The sequence below is a fragment of the Hemicordylus capensis genome, chromosome 16 (assembly GCF_027244095.1).
Source record: "Hemicordylus capensis ecotype Gifberg chromosome 16, rHemCap1.1.pri, whole genome shotgun sequence".
Taxonomy (NCBI): Eukaryota; Metazoa; Chordata; class Lepidosauria; order Squamata; family Cordylidae; genus Hemicordylus; species Hemicordylus capensis.
In genome coordinates this window covers 14,333,000-14,347,337 of record NC_069672.1, presented here as the reverse complement: position 1 = coordinate 14,347,337, position 14,338 = coordinate 14,333,000, and the positions used below count along the sequence as shown (strand labels likewise).

Sequence of the window (14,338 nt, the reverse complement as noted above, 5' to 3'; positions counted from 1 at the left end):
GGGCTGGCAGCGTTTATCATACAGCTCAAAATGGCTTCTACTGGCTCTTCTTAGGCAGGCGAACTCATGCCTCCGCGCCCATACCTGTTGGAGCTATGAGAAATCCTCAGGTATTTCGCAGAGATGATATTCAGAGACAGGATGGCATCCACTGCAGCTTCATCCACTTCTGCTTTGTTCCTGATGCGCCCTAAAGAGAAGAGTACGGCACATTTCAGAAAGAGCTGTGGCTTGGAAGCAAGCTCAAAGGGAAGTCTTGGAGGAGAGCTGGTCTTGTGGCAGCAAGCATGAACGGTCCCCTTTGCTAAGCAGGGTCTGCCTCAGTTTGCACTTGAGCCAGTGCAAGGCCAACCCACCCACTAGGCGGACCTAGGTGACTGCCTAGGGCGCCAGTTCTTGGGGTGGGGGCGCATACACAGTGCCTGAATACAGCGCTGCCAATGATTCTCTCTCCCCATCTTGTATTGCACCCCTGAAGTGCTGCAGAGTGGTGTAAGAAGGTAAGGTGTAATCCTGCCCCCTGCTCCCCCAAAGGGCCTGCACATCCGGCACCTCAAAAGACACAGTCGTCTTTGTTCACCGCACCTCAGCCCCCAACAAACAGCTCGTCTCATAAGCTGCACTCCTCCTCCTCTTGCCTGCCTCGGCATTCATTTCTAAGAAGCAGTGGGCTCAGACGGCACTTCCCAACTAACAGCCGCATCTTTTCATCTCTGAAGTTTTAGAGTGAAACTGTAGGGTTTCCCTGGCTATATGTCTGACGCGTGTCTTTGAAGTGTGATCATGTAAATGTCCTTGTCAGAGCTGGTGTGGAGCTGAGCGTATGTTCTGGGGCAAAAACCAGGCTTGCTGGTGCGTGATCCTAAGAGGAACAGGGAGAGATCCTCACGCGTCAAAGCAGGTAACCCAACCAATGGCCACACCACCTGGCAGAGAGAAGGGCAGGCACTTACCCACCACCAGCTCCCGCACATCTTTCCAGTGCAGCTCGTTCCCTTTCTCGTGGATGATGGTGACCGTGATCCTGCGCTGGATTCCCTGAGGGGATCGAGGGAAACAAAGCTTAAGTCCCTCTTAATCACAGGGCTGCGCTTCTTCAGTTCAAACATTCTGGTTGACTAAGATGTAACCCCAACTATGTGAGCAGCAGATGAAAGGACTTAGAAAAAACACAGGTGATAAGCTCAGTCTTACAAGCGGCATTCCTGGCTGGGGGGGGGGGGAGAGGGAAAGGAAAGGACTCTCTAGGACAGGGCTCCACAAGGACTCTATTGTATCATATGGTAAGAACAGACATCACCAAGCAACTGCAGGGGGAAGACTTTGGTTATCTGAATCCTCCGTGATGAGGCACTTGTCTGCCAACAGACAGAGCAACGGACAGTTCTGTGTCAACCGCTTTGAGAGATTTTTCTGTTGAAAAGCAGTGTATAAATAATGGTTTAGCTGCAAGCATCAGAGTACCTGGTGGAGCAGAAACGTCCCCTGGCAAGGCAGGCCACCGGTGTGGTCGACAATCGCAGGAATGTATCTACAAGGAAAAGAGGAGAACTTAAACCCCAGAGGGCCTTGGCCTACTCTGAGAGCTTTGGAACCAACCCGCCTCCCCGAAGCTCGGGGTGACATTTTAACCCATAGAACAGCCAACAGATCAAGCGAAAGAACATCCCCCCTCCATGTCGTGGTCAAAGTGAGGGCCCCACAGCCACTGGGAAGTGACAGAGAGTGGCTGCAGGTCCTTGGGAGTGGGGGAAGGAAATGGCAGGCCACCTTTGGAGGAAGAGGGTCTTAGCTGCTCTGCTCCTCTACCACTGTGTGGCAAGGACTTGGCGTCCAGGGCTGCCCCTAATCTGCAGTAAAACCAACTGACTTTCTCTGCCAAGAAAAACTGGTTTCTGCAAGGTGTCCAATACATGCAAATCAAGTCGGCCTGTTCTGCATGATGCGTTTTGATTTTGCGAGGCACAGGGAGGGGCAAGGAGATACGCAGGGCACTGCACTCAAAATGTTATTCAGCTGTATTTTCCTTCTGAGATCCCCCCCTTACTTCCAAACATAGTGTGGCAACCTCGACTGCCAGAAACTCGTCGCCTGGGGCAGGCTGGAGCAACCAAAGGGAAGATTCCCAGGAAGCTGGATTCTGTACTCAGCAGAGACCTCCTCCTGGAGGTTCTTTGCAGTCTCGGGAGAGCTGGGCATCAGGCAGCCCTGCTGACAGACAGCTATCCCAGCCTCCCAGGCCAGAGGAGGAGGAACCCGGCTGAACTCACTCTCCAGTTGGCTCCAGCTCGCTGATCTCAAACCAGACTAGGAGGTCGTACTTGATCATGCTCTGCCCCAGGTTGGGCTTACTCAGCGTGTTGAGCTTGGTGGCTGGGACTGGAAGAGAAAAAGCCAAATTACTAACAACGCACAAGGAAGAAGTGGGCGCCCCCCTAGAATGGCTTTAGTGCCACTGCAAGTCCAGACGCGGTCTTGGTCAGTGGCCCTTTGTCTTGAGGCTGGGACCACCAGCGGGAGAGATTCTAACCTAAGACAGGCTGCACTATGGCCACATTACTATTTGCTTTCATTCGTTTGGGTTTCTTTTTAACAAGGAGAGAGGCAGAGAAAATGAAATGTACGAAGGAGAACTGAGTGCCTTTATTTCTGACACTGTGCAGAACAAGATATTTAGGTAGGTCTGGCTTTCTCACCCCACAGCACATACCAACATTCCCTCTTTTGTCCAAGTGTTAGAAATATAGGAGCCTTGGGCACCCCACAGGGAGGAGGAGAGAAGCTGAAGTGGGTCCTGTTTTGACAGTGGATCCACACAGACCTTGTTAAGAGGAACATGCTTATTAAACGGGGTTCTGTACAGCTCCCCAGTTGGGGGAAGGAGTCTGGGCTGTACTTCAGGGGACAGCGCAAAGTTAGCTTTTTGTGCCTGAATTAAACCATGTGGCCATTTGGGATTAGATGCGGGGCTTGGATCTAAAAAGGTTGAAGACCACTATGCTGACTCCAAGTCCACAAATTGATTTAGAGGTCAGAGCCAGAGAAGTGAACATCATCAAGTCTGCGTGCAGAAATTTAAAGTTTCATTTATTACTCTGAAAGCTGCTGTTGACCATCCTGAGGATTTATGTTATCCCAAATCTGTATCCCATCTATGCAACAAAGCCTTCAGACACTAACAACATCTGTAGGTGTGCATGGTTAAATTGGCCCTAAGATGGGTTTTCTCCCCTCACACTCGGCAGGAGGCAACTTTTGCTAGACATCTTCTCCTTCAGAACTAAAGCACTGAACCAAGGGAAGGAGAAATGTCAAAGCAGACGTGCCCCTCCTGCAGGGGAGGGGAACACACCCCACAGGAAGAATGGCTTCAGAGGAATCGGTTGTCCATTCATAACCGCCCTCCTACAGAACAGTAGCCACAACTGTGCCCACACAGGAGCCCTGACCTCATCACAGCTGGCTGGAACCATTGATGCTAATCAGGAGGCAGATACAAGACTCTGGGCTGGTGCAAGAGAATGGCGTCGCAACAAGAAGCTCGAATGGCTGCACACATTTTTGTAAACTGTTTGCCAAATAGATGCTTGCTTGATTACAGCTTATGCCCTGAAGCAGGAAGGTAGATTTTGAGGCCAAAGTCGTATTTTGTGGAAACCGAGCCAATCAAACTGATGGAAGCAAGAGGCCCGGGGATGACAAACCAGGACTGAGTGGACGGGCATCGTTCCTAGATCTACCAGAGACTGAATTCAGCTACTAACCATCTCTCTTGGGGAACCGCTCGGCCTGACAGCTGGGGACAGGCAGAAAGAGGAAAGTTGGCAGCTGGTCCGCCCCGTCCTGAAAGGCGGCCACGGCGGAGGACGCAAGGACGTTGGCGTGCTCGGACAGCGTGTTCAGCACATGCGGGTTTACATAGCCAGACATGAGATACCTAACCAACTCGATTTTTCTCTCATGGTCTGAAAAGGTGGTGGAGGTCGAGGAGAAGAAAAAGGGGGCGAGGGGAAGACGGTGTGAGGCAAGCAGGACAAGGACAGGACAGGGAGGGAGATAAAAAGGGACACGCCGAGAACCGGGGGTGGGGGTGGGGAGAAAAAGAACAAAAGAAGAATTCAACATGCACCATTAAAAGTAAACAAAGAGACCCAAGGGATTGTTGCAGCAAGCTTGGTTGGGCGAGTGTTAGTGAGAAGGGAGCAGAGTGGTTTATGGAGAAGCAAAACGGGGCTCAAGAGGCCAGAGCGAGCGATGGGCTGGGAGCAGGGTGGAGGCAAGCTCAGCTGGCCCCTCTGCTGATTTGTGGCTTCCACATGTGGCCACTGGGACCATCCAGGCTGGCACATAGCCACTCGCCGTGGGCAAGTACGAATCTGTCTCCAGGCGACCATGCAGGGAAATGGTGGCTAAGTTGGTCTCTCCTTTTAGGCAGGGGAGTAAATGTCTTTACAGGCTAGTAACTTTTGTCAACTATTTATCAAAGCTGGGACCACCTCAGGGAAATGGCTTCATCCTTTTTTAGGTATCATCATTTTGGAGGGCTAGCTAAGGCTAAAGGAACGCTGGCACCCACAATCGTACGCAATCTAACAGACAAGGACAGTGAACCCCTGTTCTTACCTGGCTTTGAGAGAGGCATGGGGGGAGGGAAGTATCGCCGAGATTGCTGTGGGGGGCTGCAGAGAGAGACACCGTTAATTTCCTTGTGGTTATTTCTCTCGCTTAAAAAAATACAAATCTCAAGCTGTTTGGTAAAACAAAAAAAAACCAGAACCCAACCTCAATGCTTAGCAGGAGAAAAACCGAGGCAAAGTAACAGAGAGTGCCCACTGCATATCTTGAATATAACCCAAGTATTACAGCTGTGCTATATAGGAATGACCAAAAAAAAAAAGTATCCTGTGCCTACCATCATGGGCAGACTCCACAGCGCTGCCCTGCCTTAACGCAGCGCTGTGGCAGCTACAATCCCTTCTTTCTTTCCTCACCTCTCTCTAGAAGAACTAGAACAGAGTATGCTGTGCAAGAAGCCGACCCTCCCCACCCTCAGGTCTAAAAGAGCTTAAAGAATAATTAAAGTTTACAAGGAGGAGAAAGGAAGCCGATACACAGAAGTAGTAAAGGACGGAGCAGCAGCACAGGCAGGCCGAGGGTGGGTGGTATCTGCTCCCTCAAGAATTATTTGCTGTGCTCTATGCAGAGAAAGGAGGCGGTGACTCCTCTGCTGTTTTCAGTATCATTTCCCCCCAACTTCCAGTCAGGTTAGAGGACGATCAGCTCCGGGTACCTGTTGAGATCCTGTCCCTGCAGATGGAGTGGATGTTGCTGATAATGCCCAAATACTTCAAATACGATAGGCTTTGTCTTGATGTATTCAACAAAGGATTCTGTCACCTCCACAGAAATCTAGCCAAGGAGATAACGCACACCGCATTAGGCTAGACCCATAACAACTAAAACGTTCTAGGCCAACCAACAGCACCAGACAGTGTTCCCTAGAAGAGACGGATGGCCTGCCCCACATTTGGAAGGGCTTATGATCTCACTAACTGTGTGTCTCTGTCTGTCTGACATACCCATGTGTGTACATACACATACATATACACACACACACCACACCTGTTTTCTTGCAGAAACCTTCAAAGCGCGGGTATATTTGATCCTAAGTATCAGAGCATGACCCCTACCAAGGCAGCAGTTCCCCAATTCTGGTCCCCGGCTGTTGTTGGACTACAACTCCCATCATCCCCAGGCACAATGGCCTTCAGCTGCAAAATGGCCTTCAGGGGTGATGAGAGATGCGCCCCCCCCTCATCTGGGGACTGGAGGCTGGCAACCCCTGCTGTAAGGCACGGGGGAGGGTCTTGAACTCCATCACCATCCATGCCCCCAGCTACCAGCACCATTGGTCTTTTATTCCATTCTTGTAACAACATGATTGGTCCCCACACAGACCCAGCAGGCTGTGTCCCGTGGATGTAGGGGTCCTCACAGACCAAGAGACTGTATGAAGGGCTGATCTCCACAACAGCTCCTCCGTTGAAGCAACCTGTCGTTGGGAGAAGCTGCCGAACCAGCAGCTCTTGCCTTGCTGGCCCCACCAGAACCGGACCCTCTTTGACCATGTGGTTTCTGCCTCTGGTCCCCCTATGCTGAAGCCACACCCCAGCCAGCCCCGAAGCCCGAGGTTGGTTTCTGAGTGTGGCAGAAGCCTGACAGCCCCAAAGAGTGCTGCTTCACCTGGTCACAAGGCTTCACTTACATTTTGGACGTGGTAAAAACCAAGAGGTGTCCCGCGGCCGTTGTTCTTGAGAGGCTCAGTAGAGAAAGCTTCATCGTGTCGATGTAGGAAGCTAAATCAACAAAACACACTCCATTTAGAACCACTGCCAATTCTGTCCCTGACAAAAATCTGTATACTTTGGTCTATCAGGCGGTAGCTTTCGAACTGGCTTCCTTGGAAGACTATCGAGACTACCGCCAGTGATTGGCTCTGTGATGGAGGATGAAAAGTCTTCCCCTTGCAATATGTAGCCACAGAAATAGCCAGAATACACTAGGTATTTTCTAGGGCTTAGTGAACCCAAACAGGTCAGGCAAACTTGAGTGGACCCAAGAACATGTCCTAAGATTTACCATGCACAGGAGCTCCTCAAGTAAGGACCCGACCTGAAGGTTGAAGGTTTGAATACCGCCGCTCTGAGGCATCAAAGCAGTTTACTCGGAGGCATCAAGGCCCTCTAGTTTGCGAAGGATATTTCTTCTGCCCGCCCACCACCTTGTTCTGAAAATGCATGGCCTTCCCTCCTCCCACACTTCTGTGCTTGGTTCAGCATATTCTACTAGCCAGCCGAACAGAAACATTACACTCTCAGTTGTGCTACAGTTACTTGTCCTGTGGAGAACTGAAACAGCTATTACTACTATCATTTATATACAGGAGAACCTCCATATTCGTGGAGGTTCCGTTCTCTACTACTATCGTGGATACGGAAACCATGAATCCAGAGGCATTGGGCCAAATCAAATGTGGGGGTTAGGTTCCTGGAGATCAAGATAATGGCCAAAAAAGAGTTAAATGGCCCTTTAAATGTGGGGGAAGTGGCCTACTATGCTTCATGGGTCCCCAGCAGTCTACCTGAAGAGTAAAAAATCTTGGATTTTTTTCAATTTTTTTAAAAAAGGTACCATTTTGAGGCTCCCAATCTCTAAATAGTGGCTGAAAAGGACCTCCAAGGTCCTTTCTGTCCACCACCACCACCCCGACCCATGGATAGGCGAGGTTAACCCCTTTTTAGCCATTTCCCCCCACGTATACTGAGCTCAACTGTGTTACCCAACCGCGTATACACTAAACTGTGGATACGGAGTCCACGATTAACAAGGTTCCCCTGCACTGCTTTTCGACAAGTTTTCAAAGGTTGATTCCCTGTCTCAAAAGGGCTCACACAGTCTAAAAGAAAATACAAGGTAGACGCCGCTGGAAAGATGCAGCGCTGGGGCCGAACAGGGCCCCCTGCTCTCCCACTGCTAAATATACAGAAAATCACCACTTTGGTGCCCCTTTGCCCAAGTAGCTACTGAGACGCTTGACCCGCATCTGTGGTGATCACCCAAGGCAGGTACTTACTTGAACTGGCAGAAAATATCCGCATATTCGGGGAGAATCCCACTTGCTTGCAGCACTGTCACGCGGAATGTAAACACACTGCCCAGTTTCAGGTGGTCTCCAGTTTCTTCAGTGAAGCCTTCCATGACCGTCTTGCCATCCAGCAACGAGCCAGACTTCAGGTCTGGAAGAGAGGAGAGGAGAGCTGGTCTTGTTGTAGCCATCATGACTTGTCCCCCTAGCTAAGCAGGGTCCACCCTGGCTGCATATGATATTCCCCCCCTTAGGGGATTGAGCCACTCTGGGAAGAGCAGAAGGTTCCCAGTTCCCTCCCTGGCAGCATCTCCAACAGGATAGGGCTGGGAGAGAGACTCCTGCCTGCAACCTTGGAGAAGCCGCTGCCAGTCTGTGAAAACGATACTGAGCGAGATGGACCAAGGGTCTGACTCAGTATATGGCAGCTTCCTACGTTCCTATGATTGGCCTATCAGATGCTCGGAAACCCCGGGGATCTCAGGAACTCCTTTGTGAGAAGCTCCCTTCAAGCAGGGGCTCCCAATAGCAGTCCAACAACATCGGGACCCAGCGCCTTAAACTGCTTTTGGATTTCTTACGATGGCCTCTTTGGCATCATGTCAAATCAATCTGTCATTATGTTCAGAAATTAGGTTTCATTTCCATTGAAAATAAATAAATAAATAAATACATACATACATATAAATGAATGAATAAGGGTGGGAGAGAAAGAAAGAAACCAAGAGAGCCTGCATTTAACATTTCCCCACACACAGAACAATGGGGTCCTGTCTATTTACCCAGGTCATTCATTCGGTTGATTTCTTCAGGGGGCGTGATGACCTCTGAACTCTGACCTTGCCCTTCAACAATCCTCAGTTCCTCCAAGGACAATCCAGAACGGGTCATTGCAACGGACGAGAAGTTGCTCTGGAAAATCCAAAAGGAAAGAATTAAAAATTAGTAGCTAATATTCTTTTCTTCAGTACAAGGACAGTCCCAAGTCAGGAACGTCCTGAACCAAGAGCTCCTCATGCCGTCAAGGGATCTGGTTACCTTGTTAAAATACTCATTGTCAAACGAGATTTTAGCGGTGCCAGACTGCCGAACGCCAGACCCATAATCGGGGGCTTCTTCGTCGGCTGTAAAAGACCAAGGGGTGGGGGGTGCAGCAGTCAGGCAAACAACTACAGTTCCCAAATGCTGACAGAGACTTAAATGCAGTAGTCTAAGAAAGCAAAACCCATCCACCATTTCCCCACGGTTTGATTCAGCTTGGCTAATTATAATTCACCAGATACAATGATTTTATAAGACACTAGGCATCTGTTGTTGCTCCACTGTCTATTTTAGACTGTAAGCTCTTTGGGAGCAGGGACCTGCCTAGGCTTGTTGCTTTCCGGCTTGATGTTTTGCTGGGCCTAGAATTTCCTTTCTCTGCCCAAGTTATGGGATTTTTATCCCTTTTTTCCTGGCCTCTTATTTATTTATAAATGAATGAGAGAAAGAAAGAGAATTTTTTAAAATTATAATTATACACACACACACACACACACACACGCAAAGTATGTACTTAATGTACTTGCAAAGAAATAAGTAAAACTATTTATTCAAATAGGTAAGACCTGTACACTAACTGAAAGGATTCTACAATGGTTTAATAGAGCATAAGCTTTCGTGGGTGACGATGAAATATATACTTATATATTTTTAAGCTATTTTGTTAAGCCACCTGGGGCACCTTTTAAGACGAAAAGGCAGAATTCACATTTTTATAACAAGCACATATTCCCTGTGTAACTCTGTAAGGTGTCACGTCCACTGATTGTGTGGGGCAAATAAATACAAAAATAATGTCGTAAGAACCTAAGAAGAGGTTTGCTGAATCAGGCCCTAGGCCTCTCTAGTCCAGCAGCCTGTTTCACACAGTGGCCCACCAGAGACCTCTAGAAAGCCCACAGCCAAGAGACGAAATCACAGAAGGACAAGGTCTAAAACGTTAACACTTTACCGGCTATAGCTTGGACTGCCACACGCAGAAATCCACGCACTTCCCCCTTCTCACTGACCACGGCCACACGGTGGATAAGGGGGACTGGGTACAGAAGATTGCTCAGGTATACAAATGCCCTGGATGAGTTAGAGGAGAAAAGAACATTACAAACATGAGACTGACACTTCTTTTTAAAAAATGAGACTTGCATTGTATAAAATGGGCAAGTTTTTGATTTGCAACAGAGATCTGATGCAAGACCCATTTCAGAACAGTGGCTCCACTCCCAACCTAAGATTTGCAAACAACCCCACCCCCACAAAAACTCAGCCGAGCACTCAACAGTAGTGCGTTTGGCACGAAGATGTTGGTTTATCAAAGATGACTTTAGAAATGTAACACAGCTATAAACACATTTGTTAGGAAATCATGAATGATTCAAAATGTAACCATGGCCTAGAAGATGACACGAGGCTTTTTGTTTTTTTAAGTCCTTCAAGAGGATTGTGAAGGTTATTGCAGAAAAGCTAATAAGAAGTGTTGAGGCTTTCTCCACAATATATTCTGAACAGATGGAAGCATTTTTTTAGAGAGGAATTGGATTTGGAACGGAGTATCTCTCTCCTTCCCAAGGATATTTGAGTGAGGTTGCCCACGCTCAGGAATGAGCTCACTCTACATTCCTTGGGAGGTCATGGATTTGGCACAGGAGGCACAAGAAGCCTGCAACTGTACAATTCCTTACAAACATAGGAGGTTGCCCTCTACTGCATCAGTCCCTTGGTCCACCGAGCTCAGTATTGTCTACACAAACTGGCAGCGGCTTCTCCAAGGCTGCAGGCAGAAGTCTCTCTCAGCCCTGTCTGGGGATGCTGCCAGGGAGGGAACTGGGAACCTGCATACAAGAAGAAGTATTGCACTTCCCAAATCAGCCCCATCCCTGGAGGAAAAGATCTTACAGTGCTCACATATATAGTCTCCCATCCAAATGCAAACCAGGGTGGACCCTGCTTAGCAAATGGACAATTCATGCTTGCTACAAGACCAGCTCTCCTCTCCCAGATCTCCTTCACTGGCATGGACAAACACAAGGCCTAATCAGGATTTCTTCTGCCATGCAGATTAAGCTCTGCTTGGAAAAACAGAAGTGTACGGATATGCGGAATGGGTCTCCCAGTGCTGCTTTCCCCCTTCCCTGTAATACTCCTTGGACCAAATCAAATTCAGAGGGCCTGCAAAACGAAGAGAAGATGCTCTCCCATTCAAAGGGGGCAAGTTGAGGGGAGGGTGTTGAATTTCAGAGAACACGGAGGCCCCCAAATGTCATTTTTCATACCAAAAAATGGACACCCACTAAAATTTGGCTCAGCCCAAATTTTTATTGAGAATTCTGCAACTGGGAATTGAATTGGTCGTCTCCTACATTCAAAGGATGTGCTTCTCTCAACAAGGTTCTTTCGTGGTTTTATTTATACCATTATTTACCAGATTTATTGTTTGTTATCACTTTGCTATCATCAAAGAAACTATTGTTCTGCACTTTCCTTTTTAATGCCACAAATGGCTAAACATAGTCATGTTTAGTCAGATGACGTGGAAACGTAGCCAGATAAGGTGGAAAAGGTCAATATTATGGACTAGTAACTTGGAAGGACTTATTTGCCAGGATGCATTAATGTAGTCTGCCATCCCCCACCCCCTTTCCCCTACCAAACTGGAGTTTCCTGAAACAAAGAAAACGCGAGTAATAATAAAACATAAGCTCAAGTGACTAAAATAAAATTACAACAAAAATGTTGACAAAATGGCAGTACAGAAGAAAATAATAGGATTAATAAAGCACTAACAGCAGCAACAAAATGAAAACATGAGCAGAAATAGCTGCAACTCAACAGTGGAATAAACCAGTTAGGATCTGCTTCCTTTTTTCAGTCTGCTCGGAAGGGGTGGAGACAGATTCATTATGCTGGGGAGAAACACACACACAGAGCGCAAAAAAGCAACACTTCCATTAAAACTAAGTCTTGTTACAAATCCAGGGTTCCACTTTCCTTTTCAGTGGAGTCACCATCGAGCTCAGTATTGTCTACACTGACTGGCAGCAGCTGTCCAAGGTTGCAGGCAGGAGTCTCTCCCAGCCCGTCCTGGAGATGCTGCTGCTGCTGCCGCTGCCAGGGAGTGAACCTGGGGCCTTCTGCATGAAAAGCCAGCACTTTACAACTGAGCTCACCACACTCAGGCTCACTCACACTGGTCCATTTTGCTCAGCATCGCCTACACCACTGCTGCTCCACTTTGGTCCTCCAGGAGTTTTTGGACTACAGCTCCCATAATCCCCAGCCACAGTGGCCAATAGCCAAGGATTATGGGAGTTGTAGGCCAGCATCTGCAGGAGGGCTGAAGTTGAGCAGCCCTGGTCTACACAGACTCTGCAAGTGGCTTCTCCAAGATTTCAGGCAGGAGTCTCTCCCAGGCCTACCTGGAGATGCCGCCAGGGAGCAAACCGGAGACCTTCTGCAGACAAGTATGCAGTTGCTCTTCCACTGAGCTATGGCCCCATGCCCTAAGGGGAATGTCTCACAGTGTTCACATATAGTCACCCATCCAAATGCAAACCAAGATAAACCTTGCTTAGCAAATCCATCCTCACTACCACAAGACCAGCTCTGCTCCCCAATGCTCTCTTATTGGACAGCATCCTGAGAAATCCCCACTCTAGAGCCTTTTCAAAAGACTCTTCTGACTTAAAAACGAGGCTATAGCAATGGGGCCAGGGACGGGATTCCTGAACCCAGAGAAGCAGCTCCACCTTTTTATCCCTTCAAGCGTTCCCTGAAACTTAACACAGCAGCAGACTGGAAAAGGTGGAAACTATATTAGCAGAAAGATCGGTGAGGTAAATATGGCATTTGCACACATGCCAAAAAAATAACAACAAAAAACAAACAAACTAGAAATAAAGTTTAATGAGAAAATTGGCATCAAAACACAGTGATGACAACAAAACTCAGGATGATCATGGCAGGGGTTTGGGGGTTTTTTTTGGTGGTTTTCTTCTTTGGATAAACACAACATCAGCTCAGAGATACTGTACTGAGAAAGATCTCCTTGAGCCCCGTCTCGCCCTCCCCTTCCGATATCCACCCAGCCAAAAACACCAGGCTTCAAGGACCGCTCGGCAGGCCAAAAGAACTGGCCCCAGGGCCTAGCTCTGGCAATGAGCCACGAGGGGGCGGCCGGCACACAAAGGAAACGCTCAGCTGCAAGGAGCCATGGGTGATTGTGCACCCTGCAAGCTCTCCGGCCATTGAGGCCCAAGTGGGATTTGAAACCAAAGCTCCAGGGAACGAGATGTATTTTTCAGGATGCCCAGGGTGGAAGAGCAGCCCCAAGGAAACAGTGTCGGGGCGTGTCACCGGACACCGGAGACACACTCGGCCTGATCAGGAGGAAGTGAATCTTTCAGCAGCAGGGAAGGTGGTTTGGGGGCACAGATGGCAGAAATGGAAGGTGGGAAGGAGCCTCCATGACAGAGGGGAGATGTCAAACACCCAAGTTCTGCTACGTGAACGACAGAACTTGAATTGCAAAATTAGCATGACACAAGCTAAGTCAGGATAGGCACTCCAGTGTTTGTTGGACTACAACTCCCATCACCCCCAGCCGCCATGTATTAATTGTGGGGACTAAGTAGTTCCCATGAATGTGGCTGATTTTCCTAACTTATTCCACTCTTGCTAACCAGGGGAAGGAACTACATAGACTACTGGAGCTGCTCCTTCCATCACTGGTCACTAGAACTCTTGCTCCGGTTTTAGATGCTTTCGCAAATGTCACTCACGTTGCTCCATTTTGACAGTCATGGAGACTACATTTAAAAAAAAATTAAAACACAGATTCTCAGAATGCAGAATTTGGAATCCTGTCCACATTTCTATGCTTCTGCATTATGGCTGTGGAAGTCCAGAACACACCCTGATTATATTTTCATCTTACAACCGGAGGATGCCTTTGTGTGGAGGCCAGACAACGCCCATCAGTCTGTGTTGTGGCTCGAATCACCCGGCCTCCAAGGCCCAACAATGCTTTGGTGGCCCAGAGCAAGAGCTAGTCCCCACAGCTCATTCTCACAGTTAACCTCACCAACCTTCCCACTAAAATGAACCAAGGGGACCGGTCGTAAAACGGGTCGTGCCCATCGTTGAAGAGGTCCGATCCCTCTTCAGTCCCCGCATCGGAGCTGGTATCGTCCACAAAGGCCTCGTCGTCAAAGTCCTCCATCTCATCCTGCTGCTCGTCGGCCAGCTCGGTGATGTCGGAGTCAGCCGTAGAGAAAGTGGGGGAGGGCGTGCGGTCAGCCAGGTGCTCATTCACGCAGCCGTGGAAAATGGGGGAGCTATGTATATCGGTTAACGGAACACTTTGATTAACACGGCAAGGGAGGAGAGAGAGAGAGGAATAGCTTCATTCAACAAAGGAGTCAACCACGGAGCCCAGCTCACAGCCCACTGGGATAAACTGAGAAGCAAAAGCTTTGGATCACCTCTGTGTGCGGGAGGGGGCACGAAACACAGCAGGGAGGGCAGCCTGGAGAAACTTAAGGTGAGAGGGGAAGAGAGCAGGACGGCTTCGGAGAGAAGCAAAGGAAACCTCCAGCACAACTTATGCCCATATACATAGTTATGTTTAGATTATCGTAATCCGCTCATTATGAGCTG

General features: G+C 48.7%; 1 protein-coding gene across 14 annotated transcripts in view; it reads right to left on the bottom strand.

The window, feature by feature from the left end:
- The window catches only part of KIF1B (kinesin family member 1B), a 112,793-nt gene that overhangs the window by 17,206 nt on the left and 81,249 nt on the right, over positions 1-14,338 (bottom strand). For 6 of the 14 annotated variants that reach the window (XM_053280747.1, XM_053280753.1, XM_053280751.1 and 3 more), the window contains 12 exons: positions 13,768-14,040; positions 9,639-9,757; positions 8,684-8,769; positions 8,428-8,557; positions 7,634-7,796; positions 6,266-6,356; positions 5,291-5,409; positions 4,624-4,679; positions 2,271-2,379; positions 1,465-1,531; positions 954-1,038; positions 85-190 (listed from right to left, as the gene is read on the bottom strand). In XM_053280747.1, coding sequence (XP_053136722.1) covers positions 85-190; positions 954-1,038; positions 1,465-1,531; positions 2,271-2,379; positions 4,624-4,679; positions 5,291-5,409; positions 6,266-6,356; positions 7,634-7,796; positions 8,428-8,557; positions 8,684-8,769; positions 9,639-9,757; positions 13,768-14,040 — 1,404 coding nt within the window. The remainder of the gene's footprint in view (positions 1-84; positions 191-953; positions 1,039-1,464; positions 1,532-2,270; positions 2,380-4,623; positions 4,680-5,290; positions 5,410-6,265; positions 6,357-7,633; positions 7,797-8,427; positions 8,558-8,683; positions 8,770-9,638; positions 9,758-13,767; positions 14,041-14,338) is intronic. The other 8 variants (XM_053280750.1, XM_053280754.1, XM_053280752.1 and 5 more) reach the window with 2 other exon arrangements.